Source organism: Aptenodytes patagonicus, chromosome 3 (genome assembly GCF_965638725.1).
Source record: "Aptenodytes patagonicus chromosome 3, bAptPat1.pri.cur, whole genome shotgun sequence".
Lineage (NCBI taxonomy): Eukaryota > Metazoa > Chordata > Aves > Sphenisciformes > Spheniscidae > Aptenodytes > Aptenodytes patagonicus.
Genome location: NC_134951.1, coordinates 75,875,072 through 75,900,082, shown reverse-complemented (window position 1 = coordinate 75,900,082; position 25,011 = coordinate 75,875,072). Strand labels below are relative to the sequence as shown.

At 41.4% G+C, this 25,011-nt stretch overlaps 1 protein-coding gene across 4 annotated transcripts in view; it reads left to right on the top strand.

Annotated features, from left to right (window-relative positions):
* SASH1 (SAM and SH3 domain containing 1) overlaps positions 1-25,011 on the top strand; it is a 194,909-nt gene that overhangs the window by 130,410 nt on the left and 39,488 nt on the right. For 3 of the 4 annotated variants that reach the window (XM_076333888.1, XM_076333889.1, XM_076333886.1), the window contains exons 3-8: positions 719-769; positions 891-940; positions 11,947-11,987; positions 13,544-13,630; positions 14,985-15,097; positions 16,791-16,892. In XM_076333888.1, coding sequence (XP_076190003.1) covers positions 719-769; positions 891-940; positions 11,947-11,987; positions 13,544-13,630; positions 14,985-15,097; positions 16,791-16,892 — 444 coding nt within the window. The remainder of the gene's footprint in view (positions 1-718; positions 770-890; positions 941-11,946; positions 11,988-13,543; positions 13,631-14,984; positions 15,098-16,790; positions 16,893-25,011) is intronic. The other variant, XM_076333887.1, reaches the window with a different exon arrangement.

Genomic DNA, 25,011 nt, shown 5'->3' with positions numbered 1-25,011 from the left:
TTTTCCCACTGACTTCAGCTAGACTCATCGTTAATAGCACACGCCTTTTAGGCAGCTGGCTTGCAATCTTAGATTAGATACCACCAGTGGGACTCGCCTCATCTAACTTGAGGCAGCTGAAACCTGTCGGGTGAGTTGTTCTGTAAGAGTTCCTGACTCTCTCCATCCACTGCAAAGGGAGCCTAGATGACCGACTCCTGGAGTAGATGGTTATATCCTAGATGTTTGAAGGAAGGTGATTTGAATTACGTCCTGTTGACAAATTTCTGTGTGAGGAACAGGCCTTGCTGAAATGTATCTAAATCCTCTCAGTATTTTTAGCTCAGAGAATGCTCTTTTAATGCCAGATTTTCCCTGTGTATTCTTCCTGAAGGTAAATTTGGGGAAATTGCACTTGAACTTAGCTTAACAAATTGTGTGATGATCTAGTGAAAATAACACATTCCTCTTTCTATTTTGTTTTGAATCAATTCTGTCTGGCAATTTTACCTTCTTCTATATTCTCCAGTGATAAGGATGGAATTAGCTGTTTTACTGGAGTATTTCAGAATTTATCCTGAAAGTGGTTCCTTCTGGAGAGGTTAATGTTTCCCATTTGAATGGGTTTGCGTTAGTCCTAGGTTCTGTTACCCTGTTTCTTCTTCCCTTTTTCTCCCCTTCAGATTTCTTCTTTCTATCTTTTGGATAGTTCATTAACCTGCCATCTGTTCTGTTGTAGGAGAAACCTGATGCCAGCCCCACATCTCTACAGCTGCGATCCCAGATTGAGGTTAGCACTTTGATTTTGATCATCCATTTTCGTTTGTTTGTTCTTTGATTTGATATTCTGCATAAATTGGGCAAAGGCTGCTCTCATGTCTGCTCTCACTGCTATGTGTCTTCTCTTGCAGGAGTCACTTGGTCTCAGCAGCACCGCGTCAACACCTGACACTGAAAGAAAGTAAGTGAAGGTACAGGAGGTGAGAAAAGAGGGAGGGGGAATTTGGTGTGTTTCCTTTTTTCTTGGGGTAAATTCATTTTAGATTGTATTGGTGTTTCAAGATTGCAGATTCAGCCACTATTAATGAAACCTGTTTTGGAACCTGTTCTTTCTCTCGTTCTCTTTTGGCCTTTTATTTTTTTTGTTTTTTAGATCAAGGGAGGGTTATCTTTTTCTCTTCTCTGTGAGCACTTGGGGTGTGCGTACACCAATACGACTGGTAGTCATTTTTGAGGAACATCACTGATTTCACATTCTCTGCAAATCAAACCTGTTTAAAAAATAACTTTCTGTGACTAGACCTAAATGCAGCCAAAAAGAGACAGGAGAGGGGAAGGGAGAGTTACAAACTTAAACCACTTTCCTTTTCCTGTGGGCTCCTGGGTTTGTAACTGTGCTTTTGAAGAAGGTGCCAAGGGAATGAAGTATTTAAAACCAAGTTAAAAGGAGCTTTAATTTTAGCAGTCCGTAATAAAAACCTCTCTGTAAGGACTGAGAGGGTTTCTGTTTACTGTCACCTCCTGCTGCAATGCGTGTGCTTGTTTCTGCGCCTCCTTCCTTTGATCTCAAGATCTTGGATCCCTACTGCTAAGGGTAACGTGCAGCAGTGCATGAAGACAACTGACACTGTATTTCCAATTGCCTGCGCTTCGTGGGGCAGTGCCAGCTGGACTGGTTCAGAGGGAGTACATGGAATCCAGTTGTGATGTGACGCACTTTCGTAAGGTTTTACAGTCCCACATTTGAATATCTTCTAGTGATTCAGCACTGGACTGTAGTAGGAAGGTTGTAAGAAATTGCTGCCCTTGCTCTTGCTAGTTCAGTAGAAGGCGTGTCAGTCCCAGAGGGAGCTGTGGTGGATGCGGGGTGTGGGACTCGCCTGAGCGCCGGCCACGTTAAAGTCAGGTATATGGTAGGGAACAGCTGCTTAGGGGCTTCCTGTGGGATTGTCTGAAAGCTGATTCATGCTAAAGATCTTGGAAAGTGATAAATTATCTTTTAGAGATGCCTTGTCTCCCTTAATCGCTCACAGAGAAAGCAGTAATGGTTTGCTTGAGGTAGATGCTCGTTTTCAAAACAGCTTAAGACAGATAAGGTGAATTTTACCTTGAGTACCATCACTGCCCCTATGTTACATGCTGTTAACAGAGAGAGCCTAGAAGGCTTAGAGTATAAAAGTGGTGCTTCCGATATTGAAACATGGAAAAGTTTTCTTCAAGGATACCTCCCTGTCTAACATGATAATGAAACCAGAAGTGCCAAGTGGATGGGAACATTATGAGAACTATAATCTGGGAAGTAAGCCTCCAAGGTTATCCTATAATCATAATACTTTTCTCTCAGACTCAAAGCACTTTCCCCGTGGGTAAGTATCATCATCCCACCTCAGGTAATAATGAGATAAAGATCTCGCAGGAGGGCAGCACACAACTGGGAATAAACTCCTTTTACAAGTTCTAGCCAGTTTCCTAAAATGTGTCTCTGTGTAGGTGTTGTACCAGAAATAACTGAGTGAGAAGACAGTATCTACAAAAACATCTTCTGAGTGACTGTATTCCAAGAGAGCCCATTTACCTCACTGAAAGGCAATTAACCTCATTATCTTAGTTCAGATGGAAGGGACCTGTGATTTTTTTGTGGACCTTTCAAGAATGGAAGTGTCCTGTTTGAGAATTTGTCTGTCAGCTGAAGGGCGTACGTGATTAGCCTGATCAGATATATGAAACTGGCACAGGGCAGGTTGTGTCAAATATTTATGCAGTAAGAAACAAGGCAATGTGATGCATGCTAATTGAGCAAGGTGTTGACAATAATAAATGATATCTACTCAATACCATACAAATTATTCAAAACCAAAATTATACAGGCCTATGCCTATTAGTGACAGCTTGCCGCATCAGTGCTGGTTTCATCCCTCTAGCTTGGAGGGCTGAATTGTCACAAGAATGCCTCTTCCAGGGAGGCAGAGTTTATAAAATTGATCTGCAGGAAAATGACCACTTCAAGTCCATCCGATATGTCTGTACTTGCTACTAACGTGTTGAATTTGGTGGTTTTCAGGGGAGGACAGCATGTTGGCTCTAGAGGGTTTTTTGGGGTTCAGTGTTTAGTTTATGGCTTTCATCTGAATTTGGAGAGAGCAAGCGGCTGGCTGGAACATGGTTGCTCTCGGTAGCTCCCTCGCTCAGCGCTGCTGCCTGCACACCCTGCAGCTTAACGCTACCAAGGTCTAAAGTTTTAAAATAACACACCTGGATGGTTGTTTGATTTGCCAGAGTTGAGAGATTCCAGACAGGAAGAGGCTTTGAGGGAGCCTGGAAGAAGCTATGTTTGTTTTAACCTGGTTTGGTTTTCCTTTTCTGTGGTGCTCAAGTGAAGAGAGAGCCTGACAGGCTCTACTGTACACCACACTGAAAACAGATTAGCCTTGGTGCTCCATGGTAGGAAAAAATCCTGTTTGTGTGGACAAGCAGTGTATGTTCAGTCTTGCCTCAAGTCTTACTAACCCTGCTGCCCAGTCTGTTTAAAGCCAGCGTGAAATTAGTCAGTGCCCTCAGTCCAGCAAGTTGCTCATCTGTCTAGTGGGTGATGTGCTGTTACACAGAAGAGCAGCCGTAGTGCCTGGAGGGAGGCAAAAGGGGTTAAACAAGCCTGAAGACAGAGTTGCTTGTCACTTCAAGTCATGGTCCCTCCAAAAGGCATTTGGGGCAATACTCCTTCCTCTGTTGCTGACAACTCTGTTCCTGTTAATTAGATGAAGCTACAAAAAAGACTGCACATATGAACCTGCTCTGTGCATTATAAATGCCCTACCAAAGATGAGTTTTGTTCAATTGATTCTGATAAAGAGAGAAAAATCTTCGCTGTAGCAAAGGCCTCTAAGATTTATATGAATAACAGCAAGGGTACTGATGTGGCCTGAAAAGCTATCTGTAAACAACAGAAAACAAAGTCATGTTTGTTCAAGCTTCACCTCACAATTGCTCTGATTTTTTGGCCATACTGGAGTTCCTTCTGTAAATTGAAACAGTTGGATGGGCTTCAGAATCATAAAATATTCAGCAAATAACGCAAAGCATGGAATGAGATGTTTGTAGGTTTCTTCTCTTAATAATAAATTTCATTTCCCCCTGCTCTTTCCAAGATTCCCATCTTTTAAACTGCAGTCTTGCTGTCAGTTGTGGTGCTAGCGTAACTTTGCAGATTCTCAGTGTGCCTTCAGCAAAGTGGCAACAGCATCTTTAACAGTGATACTATTCATTTTAAACAACAATCTCCCCATAACTGCAGGTGCTCCTATATAGGCACACTGACTTCTGCTTTTGCTAGAAGAATCATCAATGTAACAAATGTGCAGTGAATGTGTTCTTAGCAGCTACTGTTGCTTCTTTGTCCCCATACCATGTAGATCTGGGGATGTATTGTATATACAATCCCTATTATTTCCAAGTGATGGCAACACCCCAAGGATGTTTACTTAGGCAGGGGACTGAGCAGGGTTTTCTCATAATTGTAAACAGCATTTAAAACAATGTAATCCAACTTTTAGCCTGTTCCCGGTTTGGAGTATTCAAGTCTACATGACAGACTGATGAGCTCTGCATGTTTGCCAGGAAATCCAGGTTAAACCCAGTCCCCTGAACTCGGGCTTCTGCATCCTGACTCTCATCCTGTTTTTAGAAGAACTGGGGATGTTGCAGAGGGGAAGTTGTGCGTTTTCCCTCTTGGGAAATAGATTTGTTTGCTGTCACTGTTCGCTCCAGCGGCCTCTGGGCAAGTTTCAAATGTGGTGTATCAGAGAGCTGCCAGGAAAGAGAAGGAAGTGGGTGAGAGACCCAAGAGCACTGCATACAGATGGGATGAGGTACAGTCACTCCTATATACTCTTTTTTTTTTTTTTTTTTTTTCTTTGCAGCTGCTAGAGAAAGGAAGGACAAAAAACACCTCATGGGGCAGCAGTTGTGGCTGTATCTGGCATTTCGCAGGCCTTCCCACCGCCTTCCGTGGCAGTAGTGGGTGTTACGAATTGTCACCTCCTACATGAGTCACCTGCTGTTTCTTGAACTGTACCAATCAAACACACTCCTGACCAAGTAAATGGTCATACTTCATATTAAGCGCCACAATTCATCCTACTGTACTCCTCAGCCTGCGGCACAGTACAGTTTAAGCATTCTCAACCCGGTGATCCTCAGGACCTAAATCCCAGACTCTGCCAGAGCAGAGAGCTGAGCAGAAACAGACTTGTCTAGCAGAAGGTACTGGAGAAAAGCATGCACGTGTGGGGTGCAGGCAGCACAGGGCAGCATTGCTCGGGGGCTTTGCATTCCCCCGACGTGGGGGAGCTGCTGTGCCTCCAGCAGCTGTGTCTTCAACTGCCTGCTTCAGCTGCTCCCGAGAGTGAATGTCTTTGTCATCCTCTCTGCGTGTGCAGGACGTATGTCTTAAACTGAGCCCCTCACACGTTGAGTTCATACAGTTTGACCAGATCCCTGATGGCTTGTTGGGAATGTCAGAGGAGGAGTTGTAGGCTGCTCGGGCATTACAGCTTTCTCTGAGGTTGTTAGCAGGCAGCCAGTGAGGCCACAACACAAGTGGCTGCTGTCTGCATGCTATTGTCTCTGCAGGAGAAAGTATTGACTGAATCTGTTTTAAGGATTTTCTGCAATGGATGTACCATAGTAAAGCCAGTTACCATCCTGTGGCATAAACTTGAACTCCAAATTAGCCTAAGGCTGGGAGAGTGCCTGCAGTTCGGTGTTCCCATCTTCCACAGTGATTCTCAGTGAAAGCAGCAGTCTCTTTAAAAACGGCTTTCATTTTGCAAAAGGGTTCATGCAAGCCTCAATTCTGCCTCCTTTGGTACACTAATCTACTGGCCTTTGCCAGTAGTTTTTAACACTAGATTTCCTAATCCTCTTCCCCTGCAGCATCCAAACTGCAGGTCAAGCTTTGAATGCAGAAGGTCATTAAATCATCCCTCCAGGTCATGGATGGGGGGGCTTAAATTCCATCACGTATGATTCTGGCAACTTCTCAAGGTGTCCACGTTAACTTTGGCAGGTATTTGTAAGCTCATCTGCAAAGAAACAGGAACGCGGCTCTGACAGAGGATGCGAGGCAGAGAGAGGGCAGAAACTGAGAAGAACAAAGCAGAAAACAAACAAATCCCCCAAACCAAGGATGCTAAAGGCTGCACTTAATAATTAACAGAATAAATTGTTCCTTTTGTGTAGTTTAAAAGTGGAAAGGAATATTGGAAGAAAAAAGAAGTAAGAGCTTGCTGTACTTGAGATGTCTGCATTTAAGATACTTTTTTTTTTTTTATACCCCATGCTTGCAGGAATCGAAAAGAATCAGTGAATGTGTACGGCCCTGTTTTCATTTGTTTGAGGCCTGATTTAGCCAAAGCCAAATTATTCATGCTGCCTTTAAACAGCCTTCTCAAGAGAAGTAGGGCAGGAAACTCCCACAATAACCCGTACAATGGGAGCGAGAGGCTAGCCAAACGCCGACTGGGACACGTGAGGAGGGAAACCAGTGCGCCTTTGAGCAGCTGGAAGAAGGTTTCAAGCCTGGTAATGTTGTATGAGGAAGCATGAAGGGCGCCTTTCACGAGAAAGCCCGACTTGTCGCAGCTAGTTGACACAGCACAGAGTGAGCAATGCACGCAGGACGGGGTGCATTGCATGCAGTACGTTGGGCCCTGCTCTTTGCTATCAAAGAGTTTTTAGCTGACAATTATCTCCTCCTGGCTGGGAACCACCGGTCGGTTATTAAATACGTGACGTAGCCTCATCTACCCGCTGCCAGTCACTGGACCGAGCCCGTGGGACCAATGTGGTGGCTTCTGTGCTGGTGGTGGCAGAAAATACACATACGCACGCACGGCCCACAAGCAGCTCAGTGTTTGTTTCCACTGAGAAAGTTTTGACCTGCTTAAAGAGCCATTGCTATGGAAACCTAATGAGAAGATAATTGAATGAAACGTCTTTGCTTTCCATCCCTTTCTCACACTGGTGCCAGCAAGGTCAGAACCTTGCAGGCCTGCTTTCTCTTCAGGTTCATGCAAATTTGATAAAAATACCAAAGGCCCATTTTCTTCCCTGTGCCAGCTCCAGTTAGATAAATTTATCTTGTATTCAGTCAGGAGCAGTTACAAGTCTGTCAGTTCTTCATGCTAATTATGTGACTGGGCCATTTCTAATGTACGCGGATAACCAAATGGCTTTGCAGCAGAGCCAGCGTGCACTTCTGCATTGGTTTATTCACCGCTATGAATGTGCATAATATTTGTAGATTGAAAATCCCATCCAAAGCATTTTCCTCAATGAGCTATAAATAGTCATTGGGAGGGAAAAAGAGGGCCACTATCAGTTTATTGAAGATCATAACAGTAGTGGTTTCATTATCAGATGGTGCTATGCACCTGTGGATTTTATGGTCCATAAATGAGATGCGGCAATGTGTTAAAGCACATCTGCATATAAAATACTTAGTTGAAACAAAAACCCATCAGAAATCCTGTCATTCTCGGTTCCCATGTTTGTTCTGTTTCGAGAATGATGAGCTTTCAAAAATCAACAGGCGCATTCATGAAAGCAGCACATGGTGTCATTTGTTTCCTTTCCCAGTTCTGCGGTGTACCAGCATATTCACATCGTGGGGCACGTGTGACTGTGTCTCTTGTAATATCAACTGCTCTGTATGCGAGATAAGCCCCGGTGTTTTTCTGTCTGAGATCAGAATCAGTCCAGAGTTAACAAGGAAAGCTGTAGCCTAGTAGCTCGATACAGCCTAGTTAAAACTCGTCTCAATAATCAGATACAGTCTCACTTGGCTTGTGACACAAATGTGTGCATTTTTTCTTCCTTGCACGCCAAGTTTTGGAGCCCACCTCCAGGATTCAAGGGTTAATTTATAAAAGAGAGGGATTGCTTAGGTATAGCAAGGTCACCCCCACTGCAGCTCTTTTATGGAAAGATAGATTCAAAGACCGTTTTGGATGCCTGGCTTTGCCATTGTTCACACAAAAGCCACAGGCTGCAAAAGAAGAACCAGAAGTGCCCTCCAGAGGCAGTCCTCATGTTCAGATCTTTGTTGTCAAAGATGTCTGGTCTGGTCTCTATCTTTCAAGCATCCTCTGAAAAGCAGTTAGTTAGTCTTTAAAGCTGCCCTCCCTTTCTCTACCTGCTGTTAGGAGTTTGTCCAAATAGTTAGGAAATGTTAACTCCTCTTTTCTAATTTCTTTCCAGCTTATGTCTACTTGTTCCTGTGCCTGATTTATTAATAGGCAGTAAATTAATCTTCTTGCAGCTTTCAATTTTGACAGACGGAACAGGCAAAACTTTTCTAGCTTTCTCTCGTAAGATAAGCTGTCCGGTTTCCTGACTATTCTAACAGCTTTTCTCTTTTCCGCTTCTGGTTTGACTTCATCTTTCTTGAGCATGAGTAATGATGGTTGTACAGCTATTCCCATATATATTCATTCTTTGTACTGCCATTGGAGTTTCCCATCCTTACGCCTTTTAGAATTAACGTGCTGGTTTTTTCTCGGTCATCCTTTTTAGCTGGTATCCCCAGGTACTCTGTAATTTGCAAACCTCCAGCATTTGAAAGGCTGACTTTTGTGTCAGTCCTGTTTGCGTACTTGCACATTTTAGCATTGAATGTAAACTGATTTCTGTTAAGCTAGTCTTTCTAATCAGCTAGATCCTGGTCCAGGTTCTCCACTCTGGCTGTTGGTTACTGCATTTTGTGTCACTGATCACTGAGTGGTCTGATGTAATTTACTGAACTCCACTGAAACTCATCATCTCTCTAAGGCAGTAATATTTGGTTACTCCCAAAAGTAGCTCTATTTTTAGATTATCTATTGTGCTGCCTTTTTTTCCCCCCTCATTTCTTTATTTCAGCAGTTTGGCTCCAGGAGACCCGAAGTATCGGCCTAGAGATGGTTTTGAATTTGTGAGATTAATGGATTAAAGTTTTGACCCCTTCTGCAGCTCGCTTCCAGAGATTATGAATTGATAAGAAAGTGCTCCTTACCTCTGGCCATAAATCTTTTTTTCTTCCTTCTTGTCTGAACGTATACCCATACATTTCTTCTGCTATATGCTGTGACAGAGTACATTTCATGTGAAAGCTTGCTAATGAAGTTGTACATCAGACCACAACAAAAATGAAGGCCTCCACGGTGGAGTAATGGCATTTGGCTCCCTTTCAGACACGCAGTGCTGAAACTTCTGCCAAGTGTCGCTGCATCATTAACTTTCAGTACAAGTTATCAGTCTATGAATGGAGGAACACAAATCACTTTCAGTGCACGTTCACAGAGGAGCTGCAGATTTAACAGAGTAAGGGAGTGTAATTGGCAAATCAAACATACAGCGACTCTGAGGTACTCTGGAATTTTTCACCAGACATCTAGGAAGTAAAACGCTTGATTGATTTCACTGAGGATTTTTAAGCGTCAGAGTTGTCTGGTGGAACTAAAAAGCAAGTGCCTTATCAGGCTCTATGTTGTAGGTTTTGTTGGCATTTTCATCTCTTCAGACCAGCTGTTACCATTTTCAAGGTCAGCCCAGGCATGGAAGATTTCCTCTTTAGGGAATGCATGGAATGATAATTGGAATTTGTATCCTCTGATGAAACTCAGCATAGTTCTTAAATCAGTTATAAATGAGAAGGTGGTCTGCTTGCTGTGAATCCTACTCTTCTCACCCCCTGTAGCTCAGGCGTGTCAGAAGTTTGCTCCTACTGCTCTTCGCCTTCTTTGGAGGCCAGTGTGCGACGAGTTGGTGGCCTCAGGCTAATTCCCAGTGAACAGATGTCCATATCACAAACATTGCCGCTACACCTGCTACTTACTCGCGTCGTCGTTGGCAACTGCGCAAGAGAAGGATTAAAATGGATTTGGAGGCTGAAGAGCACAAGGGACTGCCTCTCCACTTGGAGGCTGATTTCACTAGTGAGGCAAAGTTCTGATCATTAACAGATTTCATTTTCGAAGGACGGTGATTTGGTGCATTTCATGGGTACTAAATTAATTTAAGATAAATAGAATAACTGCTTGACGGGGTGAGGTCTGTGCTCGGGTGCAAAGCACGTAGTGGATTAATTCTGTCAGTTCCAACAGAACTTGGCTTTCTTTTTACTTGGTTGTCTCCATATACAAGTCCACATACTTTTTACCTGATTTACCTTTATTTAGAAAAATACTTTTAAGTGTCTGGATGAAATCCTGGCCCTGTTGAAAGCCTTTACATTTTAACACTGGCTTTTCTGGAGTTTTCACCCAGAAAGTGTGGGGTTTGTATTTTTCTCCTGCATTTGTTATTCACGCTTCTTAAAAACTAAGCATTTGGCGGCTTATCACCTATATCGTTAACTTTTACCCTTCAAGGGTAAACTTTATCAGCAGTGAGAACACTAAATGTCTCCCTCTGCCTGGTGCGCTACAAATCTGAAATTTGGTTGCTTCAATTGGTTTGCAGTTTGTGCTGGATTAAATTTCTAATCAGTCTGAGGTTGAAGGAGGTTACATTTCAGAGCTCTGCTGTGCCAAACTCTCCTTGTCTAGATGAATTACTAAATCAAACTGAAACTTCATACTGTCTCATTTCCCCTTTAATGATGTCTTTGCAAGTTGATGAGCATGTTTTTCATGCTTACAAAACGTTGGCCAGTAATTGCTTACATCTTCTAAACCCTGAACTGGCTTGAACTAAAATTTTCCTTCAAGTGGTTTACTGAATTATTCAAAAACTCTTCATTGCCCTCTTCTGGGGGTCTTAAGAAAACGCAAGGAGCCTGCGCAAACACTGTGGATAGCAACTACAGTATGGCATGCATGTATTATTATATGGCCTCATTCAAGGAACGATTTGGCTTGAGGTCGTCTTGGTATGCTGGGGTACGCATGTTTCCGTTCTGCATGGCTGCAGTACAGTCACCGCACAACAGGGCATTGTCATGTCATGGGGCCGAGCGCTCAGCAAAGACACTGCAGTAATGCTTTGCACTTGGAGCCTCCAGCAAAGCCATTGAAGCTGGCAGAAGTCATTTCACTGGCTTGGCGCAGCTTGGTTAAATAGTGATTCCCATCGGAAGGCTTCAAAGAATTGCACAAGATTTAGTAATTTCTATTAGCTCCATTTATACAAACAGAAAAAAAGGCAAGGAAGGGGGGCAATGTCTCATCAGAGATCCCACAATGAACCGTTGGCACTGAGTTGGAATCCATTATGGAAAACTAGTTTAATGAACATAAAGACTGAGAACAAAAGATTTACTTACTACTTTTGTTTGTAAAATCCATGTTCTGTTAAAATAAGTCTCTCCAGCTAGCTTTTGAGGAGGGGAGTATACACTGGTGGAAAAGCACACAGAAGGGACTCAGAAGAAAGAAGCTGTCACCTCCAGTCGTCTGTGGTTGCATTTCATAGGGTCTGGACAAGCTTTCTTCACCTTGTCTTTAAAAGAATCTCTACTCCTCTCTTCCACACAGTGGTTTCTGAAAGTTTAATGAATGCATATTTATAAAGCATTTTCAGATAAAATCCAAATAGGCTGAAAACTGTTATACAGCTAAACTAATACAGCATCCCATTGCTACAGTTTCTAAGGCAGCCAAAATACTGTTTTACACAAATGGAAAGGGGGAAAGTATGTGGAAAAAGTGTTTTTCTGGGGGATCCCTAGACTCCTTTGCCTTAACCATAGGTTTCTGTCAGTATGTATTTCTCTATGCTGGTCACAAAAGACATGTTTAAGAGGAGAACTCAGTTACTGTGGTCAGACCAGTGGGTTCAATTTTTGTTTCCAGCTTGCTGTGTTGGGAAGAAAAGGGAAGAGAAAACAGCTCATGATACATTGTTTGGAAACTGTAATTTACTGTAATCAGACAGCTCCTATGAAATGTGAGAAGCCTACATCAATAAGTCCATTTCTCTTTTTTGTCCTAGGCTCTCCATTCATAAATCAAGTTTGGAAGAAGGCTCTGTAGGTCAGTATATTTCATTTTATTTGATACTCCTATGGAATTCTTAAACAGGTTTTGAGTTTTGCTTGTGCTGGGATGTTGAAGAGCTGAGTAAACACAGTGCTGGCAGAAGTCAGCAGCATGTTGTGTGGGGACTGGGGAGGTGAGTCTTAGCAGCTTTAAAAGTTAGATGCTGGGTGTCTCAGTGATCAGAGAGACTGCCCAACCAGCATTGTCATGTGATAAATACTCATCTTTTGACTTGTTATATCAAATTTAAAATGTCTGCATGTTAGATCACTGTTAGCCTATCCGTCTGTACTCTGAAAATTACCACCGCCAGTGAATAACTGGGGTTTCTGTTATTTTTGTTCATGTCATGCCAGAGTCTCTTCCTTTGTTTCTGAAATATTTTGCATTCTTAAATATGTATTTGTTTTCCATTGTCTTTCACTTTGTCTTTTTTTTTTCCCTAACTTACCGTAATTAGTTCATATTGCTATCTTAACTTATTAGCTGAGACGATACAATTTTGGAAAAATTTTATTTTGCTCATTGGAGAGGAAAAGGAAAACTGGGAGGTTGGTTTGTTTCTTTCTTTTTAATTTTTTTCTAGGGACGTTCCACACAGTCTAAACTTAAGCTGTGTTTCAGAGAGTCAGTAAACCCAGCTCTAGGGCTTCTAGGGTGAGATCCAAAATACTGTAGTCACATGCTGAAACTCAGTGGCACGGTATAAGCTGTGTTCATTTGAATTTTTCAAACGCAGAGGGATGAAGTAGCTCTGTATCAGTAGCATTTCTGCCAGATCAGGCACAGTGTGTTCTTTTGCAGATGGCATAAACTTTACAGCATATGCCCTGGTTAATCCAGTGGAACACAGTTACGTGCCTGACCTTGAGCCAGATTCCGTTCTTTTTTAGAACAAATTATTTACTTCTGGATCATCAAGCTATATGCAGATCTGATTAATGGACACGGAGACCCAGCCTTGTACAGTCCAGGCATACAGAGAGCAAGAGTCAGATGTAGCTGATGGTCTCACAAAATTTCTCATGCCAAGTAGCAGGATGTGCATGTGTGTTTGTGTGTATGTGTGTGCATTTATATATATATGTAAAGTATTTCTCTTCTGTATAGATATGCACACGCATACTAGAAAATTACTTATCTAAGTTATGGCTTAGGCTGCATAATTGTGGTTCAGTTAAAGAGAATAAACCAACAAAATACTTCAAAAACACATCCAGACTTGACATTAACAACTCAACAGATACCAAAATGAATGTAAAATATTTTCTGTTTATAAATCAAAATATGTAAGTTGCTGGTTTATCTCAGTCCGCTATAGCACTGGCAATTATAAAAGAACATGCATTTCCCTGAAATAGCTACATCAGCATAGTTCTAGTGCGGAATAAATCAAGAAAAACAGAAAATTTCAGATTTTTTTATTCTTGTTTTTGACTCAGAAAATATAACTTAATGCTTGAAAGCTTCTCTAGCGTTTACTAACTGATTTTTCTTTCTGAAATTCTTTTTCCCTTTCCCCTCACCCTCCCTCCCCACTTTCCTTTTAGGGAAAGCAGACTGGAAAAAGAAAAACAAGTTTTTTTGGCAGAATTTCCGAAAGAACCAGAAAGGACTAATGAGGCAGACTTCAAAAGGTAAATCTTTTTCAAGGACATGCAACCTATCCATATAAAATAGAAGCCCAGCATCACAAAGGAGTAAAATTCATTTGCAACTGTGTGGCAGCTGGGGGGCTGTGGATCTGGAAGTATCTCAGGTTTGGTTCATCGTGACAGAGCTCAGAAAGACAACTCGTATTCTGTGAGACTGCATCTGCATGCAGCTGGGACACGTTCGGTCCTGACTGTCAGTGGATGCACATGCACAAAGTGATGCGGTTAATATATATTTATAAGTAATATCTGTAAATGAGCAAGATGCTTTTTTTTCTGATCCTGACTTGATGAGAAAAATGCTGATCTGTTTTAATTAGAAAGTTGTTTCTCCTTTCTTTGGCACTTGGTTACTTTGACCTGTTTGCTTTAGGCTTGAATCCAGCCTCTCATTGTAGGAGAAGACACTACAAGAAGGAGTAGTAAAAGTGCATCTGGTGACTAGTGCAAATGTAGGATCAATTCCATTTAAACTGTCAGGTGTCTTTCTCTAGTTCTTCTCCAAAAGATGCAGCTGTGCATTGCTTTAAGTATTTCTCTTCACACAGAAAATTTCTGTTTCCCCATGTGTATCTGCTAGATCCTTCTGTTGCAAACAGATGCTTCCCTACGTCACTATGTCTGTGTTCAGATGGATTGTGAAAGATGACAGGAGCCCACTTACGAGGTCAGAAAGGGGCATGTTTGCACTCTCAGTTAAGCATGGGTCCTTGCTGGCTCTCAAGGCAAGTTCTAACTGTCCGTTCTGACACACCAAACTCATACCAAAAAGAGAGGTCCTGGAGTTGAGAGCCCGATACATCCAGCACCACGTGCCAGCTCAGTGGCCGATTAGATAGCCTGGATAGATCGGGGGACATGGCCAGTCCGCAGCAGAAAGCGGTGAGGGCCCAGCATGCCATTCCTGGAAGGGCTTCCCATCCGTTCTGGCAGCTGACTACGTTCTCAGGGCTACATTCTCAGGGTATTCCTCAGGGCTGAGTGCAGGACTTTTCTGGCATTAGCACTTTCTCTTTTGATTCTTGTCTTTCAGGGTCAGTAACTGTGTGATGACAGTCACATTTTATTTCTCCTTGTCATGCTCTCCTGCTTTCAGTGTCAGAGTAGACTTAGTTTTCTAGGCCTAATTTACTTCCTTTTCTTGCTCAGTTACTTCCAAATCATTCAGTCCTTTCAAATCATACTGTGAGACTGCTCTGGGGAAGGTCTGTTTCTGGCCAGCCAGATCCACACGGCAACCAGATTTCAGAGCACTGGGTAAAGTCCAGTTTCAGTATATCCCACTCTGTGCATGACCTCTTACACATGCTTGTTATCTCTGTGCCTTTTCCTGCAGGAGAGGATGTAGGGTACGTGGCCAGTGAGATCACGATGAGTGATGAGGAACGGATCCAGCTGATGATGATGGTCAAAGAGAAGATGATCACCATTGAGGAAGCACTTGCTAGGGTATGATATGTACACACTTCAGTTTCCCGGAGAAACATGTTTTAGGACGTAGGATATACCTATTTGGAGTTTTCATTTGCTCAGAAAACATAGGAGAAGGGGAGAAAGCTTGCCTGTTTGTCCCATTGCATTAGGTAGCATAAATTAGATAGCAATTCCTTTGTTTATGAGAAGAAGTGAGATTTAGCTCAACCAAAAATAGTTGTCTAAGGTATGGCAAATTAGTAGAGTCCTAAAAGCATTTGCTTCTCTCCATTGGCAATAAAGGGTGCCAATCAGAGAAAAGCTCAAGTGTATACATTTTCATTGCAGCTGTCTAAAGGTAAGGAAGACGAATCCCACCTGTACTAGTCCTTATTTGTCATGCACATTCATAGGTTTGTTTAAGTACTAAAAGAAATGCTTCAAGTTTTGCTGAGCTTGCCTTATTTGTTTCAGAACACATATTTCTTACTATTTTCCTGCTGCTAATGGCTGAAGGGCAGTTTGATTGAAGGCTTCCATTTTCAGCAATTAAAACTTTTAGAAATACTAACGTTTAAGCTGAAAATTCTTCTGCTTGTTTCTTAGCCAAAAAGGTGGTGTTTTGTTTTAATAGCCTTCAAATTCAGCCGTTTTTGGTATTTGACATTAAAATCAACACGGATCTATTTTTTGATAAGTACAGTGGCTGTCACAAATGTTTCTTCACAAAATCTGAATGTTAATAAGCCACAAGAAATATAAGTGTAAGGAGTTGTATTTGTGCAGCAGTAGGGCTGAGATTTTAATTGCTCAGGAGCAAAAAGGTCAGTGTTAAAGTTTCCACACCACTTTTGATTTTGTACCCTTGTGCAAAATACTGTGATGGAACACAGGGTATTCTGTATGGGCTCCATTAGAGGTGCAGAAAACATGACTTAGATCGCGAATTGGCACTCAGAAAAATTTCTATACTGACATACTACATCTTGAAATAGACTATCCTAGAATAGAAAGTTATGTTGTTATCTGAAGAAAACACTGCTTTGCTGGGAATTGTATCATGAAAAAAAAGGAAAATTTTAAAAATCACCAGGTGGTAATATTGGGAATTCTTTTACTTCTCTGTTGTTAAAAACTTTTGGGGGGAGGGTTGTACCTAGTCTGTATGGTTAATATATGTACTCGTACTGTTTCCCTCTAGTGGTCTGAGCTACTAGCAGCAACTTTTTTTTTTTTTATATCATCAGTTCTTGATGATGCTCTCAACAGTTTGACTCCAGTAGATTGGTTTTATGTCTTAAGCCTTTTATTGGAAAATGGGAAAGATGGTCTTTGGTTTTAAAATTATAAAAGATAGTTCCTAGTCTTTACTGCAGATCATTTTCTTTATGAAGGAAATTGGAAGGCTATTGCGATTTAGTCTGTCTGGTGGAAACTTTGCCTCTGAGTTGGGGATGTATACCTTATATTTTACCAATGACAATTAATCAAAATTCAGTGTTTACAGATCACTTCCTTTTAAAAAAAAAATCTCATGATTAAAACTTCTGATTCTAAAGCAAATAAATTTATTTTGAACAAGTGAGACATACAGTGCAAAAGTTCTGATTTTCCCAGTTCCACAATGATATGGGGGGAAAAAAACCTGAAAGGACATTAACTCTTGCTATTTTAATGAAGATTGATAGCTTCTTCTCACTGGAAAATATTCTCTCTTTTCAAATTTCAGCTGAAAGAGTATGAAGCCCAGCACAGGCAATCAAGCACTGTAGATGCTACAGAATGGCCTGATGGTTCTTACTCAACATTTGAAGGGTCTTCCAATTGTAATGTAAGTATCTGTCATTTTGATATAGCTCCCCAGCATCATTTAATATTTAAAGTCTTTTATTGCAGTACAGAGATATCCTGATTTACCTGGTGATTTCCTTAATAGCAAATGTATCATTTGACCTTGTGATGCTATGTTCTGTCTGCAGAAAATCTTTAATGTGGATTTTAAATCTTCAAGGTCTGTTGTTGTAGACTTTAACAGTCTTATTGTATAATCTCTCTTTTTTTTTTTTTTTTTAATCTGGGCCTTTGTCACTGAGCTTTTGAAGCACAAGTGATCCCAGGCACAAATGCCCATGTTCCAAAATGCACAGAAAAGGTTTTTTGGGTTGTTTAGAGGGAACTGTTTCACTTTACTTCTCAGTTACTGTGAATCAGCAGAGTTTCTCAGGCCTTCGTAGTCCTTGTTGATACATCCTAGCTGAGGGTCTGGCTAGGTCCTAGCTGCCTGCTGCTTTCACACAGTTCTATCTCTGCATTTGCTAACTCTCAGCTGAGAGAGTTTGCAGCTTTTGCCAGACCCGTAAGCAGTCAGGCGGCTTTCCTCCCTCGTTTTTACTTCTGAGCTCTGTAGCTTCTGTTGTTTTTATGGGCACCAGATAGTCCTTGTGTCATGCCATGCTGAATTAATTAATTTTTCCTTCCAAATATCTTCATTTTCACTGAGTAGTTTATTCCACTTCATTTCTCTAATTGAAAGTTCGCAGATAAATCTTAGAGAAGAACCCATTTGGCTGTCAAATCCAAGCTCTTTGTAACCCATATAATTGAATCTCATAGGCTTTTGAGACCATTGATTGATTTATTTGTTTTATTGTCAATGGAATTTCCTGCTAACAGCAGCAGACATTAGCTTCTCCTCCCTAAATGAAAAGAGGAATGCTATATCATTTTATGAGATGTTTAAAATATTTTGTGGTGGAGAAAGAGTTTCTTGTTTCTATTAAAAAAAAAAATGCCCATCTTCAGTTAGATGGGAGCAGAGGGGGTCTGATGTTGCCGTATACTCCGCTCTGATGTATCAGAAATGTGCAAAGAATAGAGAAGGAAGGATCCTGACTCTTCTGCACTGATTAATTAGCTGGCTGAAAGATGTCTTGATGTTTTCCTCATTAGTATTTATGGCCTGAACTTTCCCCTCTTAAGGCCTTTGGCTAAGGTACCTATAGCATAAAAACCTCAAAACTCTCATTTACTGTGGTCAAATCTCAGAAGGATACTGAGTTTCTCTCTTAAATCTTCTGATATAGTGGTTTATGCTTGTGTTGAAGTTACTGAAAGCTGTGTATACCTCTGAGGACCGAACATGACGGTATTTGCTCCCTAATGGAAAGACTTGGCACCTTTTCTCTAAAATTATTTTCCTAAGCCAACTTTGCACTTTGCGTCAAGAGCTCAGTTGCCTCTCTCTGCTGCTCCGATAGGTTTTGAACCATCTTCTGCTAACTTTGATGGGGGATCTCTATTCCGTCGTTGTAGATACCTCTCAAGATTTTTGCCCTTGCTCCTAATTTTTATCCTGGTTACATTTAACAGAAGCTGTGAAACTGTTTGCCTTCAAGGGAAAATCAGATCATCTGCAGAAATGAAACTTTATGTTAGAACAAAAGTCAGCTTGGCTTCCTTTTTTGTGGACAAGAAAGAAACTAGGGTTAAGTGGGGTGAAAAACTTTGGGCTATAATTGACATGCAAGAGGGGAAAATAAACAGTGCAAAGTATCAGATATGTCTAAAGATAGGGCGTGTGTTCACCCAGACTGTTTTGCCAAAGGACATCTCTGTTAATTGAAAATGACCAGCTTTTGAGAGGTGCAAAGATGATTCTGTTTTCAAGCCCTTTCTTTGCCAAATGGTTCGACTTTCAGTGCCATTTGTGTGATTTGTACTTTGTGAATTTGGAGTCTCAACTTAAAACTACCCACTCATTTTATAGAGACCATGAAGCAAAGATGTTTTTCCATCTATTAAAAACATTTTGTTAGATAGCCCACTGCCTTCTAACCTCAGAAAGTAATTGAAAATATGAGTCACTGAAATTGAAGTTTCTGGGTTGAATTAAAACTCCTTGGGCAATGGCTCTTCTGGCTCTGTTGGCATTTTTTCCGATTTCTTTATTTTCAGTCTCATGGCCAAATTGTTACTAGGCAGTTTTTAATGGAACGTTGTGATCATACTTGATCATTTTGTAAACATTTTATACACAAAAATGATAAAATCAAATTGCAGGATAATTGCAGATTGAGGGCATTTAGGAAAATAATATTTTTTTTATTTTACTTGCTATACATTTGTTTGGTAACCTTGGGGATTTAAGAGATACCAAGACACTAGTATAATGGCTTTTTTTCCCCTTCACGTTTTATCTTCCCAGGCAGAGACACCTGCTAGTAGTTAGGAGGACTTGGGAGGATGGGTCACTAGTTTTCTGTGGCGAGTCTTGGTCTAGCTTTGCCCAATGACTATATTTCAGGAAGGAAAAAAAAAAAAGGTAGAATCGAAGCATTTGGAGAATCTAAAAATGGAGGCAGAATGTCTGGAGTGTTCTAAGGTTTTAAGTACTCAATACTTTCAAGTATTGCTTTGCCCACAACATAAGAACAGCCACCTGCAAAATAACATCTAGAGGGCAAATATCAGTTGTTGTTGTTTTCCTTTTTAGGAAAAAAAAAAAGACCACTTTTTTTTTTTATTAGCTTGTATAACTATCATATGTTTATGACTAACATCACTGGTTTGATCCTAAACTCATTTTAAAGATTGATTTAAGGATTCTTTTTCCCAGCTCCTCCTCTTTTAAATTACTGTACCAGGAAATGGAAACTTGCATTTCATACCCTTACAAAACTAAACCCTAAAGATGAACCACAAAGGGTTGAAGGGTCATCATCTCAGCACCCGAAGGGAGGCAGCCCGGTGTCATTGCTGTGCTGTTAATTGTACGTCTTGTTTGTTTGCTCTTAAGAAACAAACAAACAAACAAAGGCCTTGCCAAGCCAGTAGGTGACTTGGTTCTCTGCCACTTGAGAGCAGTTTGTAGCTTTCAGTCTCACTACTGTGGTCCCTTTGTTTCACAACAAAGTATGCCTGTTATTTATTTGCTAATGTGGGAATGCAGTTGAAACTGTTTTTCTTTTTAGTCAGATGTATCAACAGTCTAAAACGCCTCATCATTTTTTATAAATTTATTTCTGAATATTTATGTTTTGTCTCTGTTGGAATGAAGGCTGCTCACAGTAACTCTAGACAAGCTTTCATTGCCTTGTGCCAAGTGTTGGGATGTAAAGCAGGTGCAGATTACAAATGGACCACTTTCTGGATTTTAGATAAGGGCCTGTTTGTCCTCAGGAGTCAGAAAGTCAAGGAAAGAGAGGTTTCAAAATTGTATCGCATTCTTCCTTTATACTGAGGTGCCTTTTATGCTTCTTAAAGATAGAAGCCTGTTTGATAACTTTTGGGGGCTGAAATTCTCAGTTCATCTAAAACAGGGCTGCTTCATCCCCAGAGTCCCACTGGTACGGCTCCAGCCCAGCTTGGAGGACCAGCATTAGGAGAAACCAGTACAAATCCTCTCCTGTGCCCTCTGCTGAAAGACTACTAATTGGTACCCATCGCTGTGTTTGATGCGGGAGTGGGGGAAAGGAGAGAAGCAGGAGGGAGGTTGTGACAGAAGTGTGTATCATACGCATGCTGCCACTCAAACAAACCACTAATTAACTCTGCTGACAGTTTCTGTAGATGCAAGTTAAATGAAGTTGTAATTATCCCTGGACTGAACTGTTTTGTTGGTCTCGTCAGGCTTCTGTGTTTTAGTTTTGATCAGCGGATAATGGTCAGCTATCCAGAGTTCATTAACGCGAGCTTCCAGGTAGCGTAGCCAGCCTTTGTTTGAAGAGTGCCGCAGTGAGCTGTGCCGTGCTCCCCCGAGACCTCCCCACCTGCCACGTGTGGCCTTAGCAGCCTCAGGAGAGAGGCCATAAAATTTATGAGTGGGGAGAACAAAACCAGCATCTCCCTCCAACAGTATGGCCCGCGGGTGGGTGGCAGGAAGCCCGCAGTGCTTCCTGCCCTCCCAACACTCTTTACCCAGGCCTGTCGGCATGGCACTGTTACCAGTAGGAAACTGGCACCCCATTTGTTTTCGCTGGGGAGAGTGGCAGCAGTTGTGCAGACCTGGAGGTGTGCCGTGCACATCTGCATCTGCCGTGAGGCCGACGCTGGGGAAAACTCCCCCTTGCACTGCCGCTCTTTTCAGTCTTCTATCAATCCGCTTCGTAACAGGCGGCAGCAAATTGAGTCCACACAGCGACAGATGTAGCTGGAGTGAGATAATCTTTGTTGCTCCTGTTCTTCATATTATTCCCTGAGGACGTTTTCATTTACCAAATCATAGAACGGGGCTAAAAGTTGAAAGGGTGTGCGGTATTTGGTTTGTGTCTGCTGCCATTGTCAAAGGCAGAACAACAATCGAGAATGGACTTTGGGTTGTATTAATTTCAATCCGAGAGATGCTGAAGCTGTTGAATCAGGATTGTATTACCTATGGTACAAAGCTGATGCTGACAAAAGACGAAGTCTGATAGAATTCTCTCTGGCTCACGACAGTCATTACCGTGTTGTTTGGTAAGTGTGAAGAGTAGGAAGAAAAGAAATAATTACAGTGCAACTTCTGTAGCACCGTTTACCTCAAGAGTAAATCTAAGTGCAACTACAGCAAATCCACATTGTTCAGGGTTATACTGTATTTCAGTGATTCAGATTGTGGATGCTTTCTAAATACAGTAATTTTAAAATTGATTTTTATTCATATTACTGATGGATTCTTAAAATCTTTAACCATTTGTTGACATTATTATTGCTCATACTACAGGACTCTTACAGTAAACAAGAAAAAGCCCTTCTTTTGGTATAATCAGTTTAACTTGTTAGAACTAAACTCACAGGCGATGCGTATTGGGAACCAACGTTGGATATCAATGGAGACTAGGATATGATGAGTGTTTTTTAATTTAAACATTAGTGTTTAAACTGAAGCAACATGGATACTTTGAGCATTTTGAAAGCTATGCACTGTTAGCCTCGTTTTTGCTGTTATCACAGGACTTAACAGTTTTTGTAAGGTTTTTTTTTTTTTCCATGAAAGGCTAAAGGGTGGAAGAGGATGTTTCTATGTTTCAGTTCTTCTTGGAGAGCTTGTTGCCGCCTCCAGACCCTGCATGCTCTTTGAGGTAATGGAGGGGAGCTGATGCTGAGCATGGCTATGAATGAATGCAGAGCTTTCATCTTTGCTCCCAAGAGTCCAGTGACCCAATTTCTGTTAAGATTTCCTGAAAGGCACTGATGTGCCTCATTGTTTTGGACAGTATATTTATTATTACTGTTCAAATTTCCATAGTACTGTCAGTGCTTAGTAACAGTTATGATGAAGAAAGAGCCAATAATAAGACATGGCTTCAAAATGGTAGTGCTAAATTCCCATGCTATGTGCCTGCCCCAGGGACCTGTCCTGGGAGGTGCTGTCTGCCCTCCTTTTCCACTGATCTCAGGGACGGTGTCCAGCACCTCTCGGTAAAAGCTAGTAGCAAAAGAATTACAGCGTATTTTGTTACGATCTTTCCCCCCTCTCTCTCCATCCATAAGAGCAGGGTTTCCCATGGGTATGGTAATACAAAAACCTTCATGAGAGAAACACAAATCATCATTACAGTTCCCAGGACACAACACAAAGTTTTAAGTAAAGTCAGGGCTGTGGAGTGATGATAGCAGAGCGAGAGACCATCGATGTGTTTATATTCAGTTTTGTAGAACACTGTAAGGAGTTTTTTACCTGTTTGGTCTGAAATGTTCCAGAATGCTTTAGAATTTGTAGGAGAAACGCATTTATTTAGGAATAAAACTATATCACTTCTTTAAGTATTATTTACCATGCAAGATGATGTCATCGATACAACTTGGCTAGGCATGTGTCCCTGGTGGGACTAAACATTGTCGCCACAGGATTGTACTGAGCAGTTGGCAGTATTAGTAGCCCAAGTAAACCTCCTGCTCACTGCCAGTAGGAGTTGCTCCTGTGGATGTGAAGACTGGATGTAATTAGTCTGTCGTAAGGTCTCTCAGTAAAATCTTCCAGCTATCATGACTCAGAGAAAAGAGCTTACAGTAACGCGCGGGCAGTGACTGTAATTAAGCGTACTCATAACCACTTCTGTTTTGACTGCATTCAGACAAGCCCAATTGACTTACTTTACTGCAAAATGTTTGGCCACATATTGGGGAGGGTGGGAGGTGGGAAGGCAAATTAATTTAATACTTATTCTACACATTACTTGGCTTTTTTATACCTTTTTGCCCTTGGGCAGCTGCCTAATTTCTCTGCTTATTACCTAGAGGGTGGGGGATGGTGGTAGCAGCTTTTTCCTATTCTTCCTGCATGCATCAGCCAGCAGGAGATGCTGTAATCCATAATGTGGTTTCCCTGCCCCCATCTTTTCCGAGACCGAGCCTATTAAATTGGAACAAAGCCTTGCTCAGTTCAAGAATTAGGAATCTCAGAAGCCGTGTGTTTCACTGCCCTATTTGGCAGACCCAGGCTGAATAATCTTTACTTGTGGTACAATAGAAAATTTTAATTCCGCTCCTGTCGGTTACCACTTGACCCCCCTCCCTGCCACTGGTGTTTCCTTCCTTGGACTTAGGACGGTAACATTAATAGTTTGATTGTTTGAAAATACTATAAGAATGTAATTTAAACTACTACACCCTTCACTAAAGGACTCATTCTCTTCTTTTTTTTCTCTGATATGAGTTTCACTGTATTTCATGTTCCACCCTTGGTTTTCCGAAATGCGGGGTGGTTGGTTTCCAGCGCCAGTGGTGTACTCCATTCGTTAATAGTACAGCCTACACCAAGAATAGGGATTCTCCCCAGGCCCTCTTAGCCTTGCCAAAACACAAAATGCAGTTGAGAGCGCCTTGTTAGAGAATCTCGTTTCCATGCGTAGAGGAGTCTGCAGGAGAATTGGGAAGGAATGCGGTATTGTAACAGATACGAAATAATGTAATGCAGAGCTTCATTCTGCCACATATACCTATGACAAGTAGTACATGAGTACAGTTGTAATGTCATTAAAATTAATTATGCTAATCAGTGAGAGAAACACTTTGCCATGAGAAAATGAGTCTGGCTTGCAGATGCAAACATCGGCAATGTGCTTCTCAAAATTATTTAACTAAAACCTGGAAACAGTTAACATCTAGGAATTTGCCTAAGCAGCTATTCTAGTATCAAGACAGACCTCCTGGGAGAATGAAATTTTTGTGCTCTCGTTACTTACGACAAATATTTCCCACTAATTTCAGCGAGCAGTATCGTCACCAGCTAATGTGTAATATCTTTCACCAAAGTAGCTGTTGGATGCTCCTTTGATTGCCTTGTAAGTAATCACAGCTCAAATCCAGACATGGGATTGCTATTTCCTTCAGCTTACCTGGGGGTGCTGACACTACCACTGCAAATTTTAGACTTACACGGCCTTTGTAATTCATACTTTTGCAGTCAATTATGTGAAGTGGCAAAAACATTTATGACCGCTCTTAATTTTCTTAAAAATTTTGGAGGCCTTTATTTGTAACCTCAGGATATGATGCAGATTAGCACATCTGAGCTTCACACAGTTTTCTATGAACAGCCTCTGCAAGGATTAGAGGTTTGCGAAACATTCTTAATGAAACCCAAAACCTTCAAAACTTAAGTTGCAAAGCCCCAAACTTAGATCAGTTTCACTCATGGCCATGAACTTTTAAGGGAATCTGGGATACATTTCAAGGAAGTCGCTGTCATGTTTCACTTGATGTGGGCTGGTATGTTATTGAAATTGGAGAACACTAGCTGGTTTTTATCTGAAGCTTAGAATTTTCCATAGGGATTTACATCAGAGTTTTGGGGCTGAAGTAATTCAAGGGTAAAAACCCAGCTACAACACACCAGTAAATCTAGTTTACGTGACCGCTAGGGAGTAGATAAGCTGTGTACGGTCACTAGTACAAAGATGGAGAAATCGAAAAAGGATATTTGGCTAGGTGGCTCATTAAAATAAGCCAGTCATCAAAGGAAGTAGATG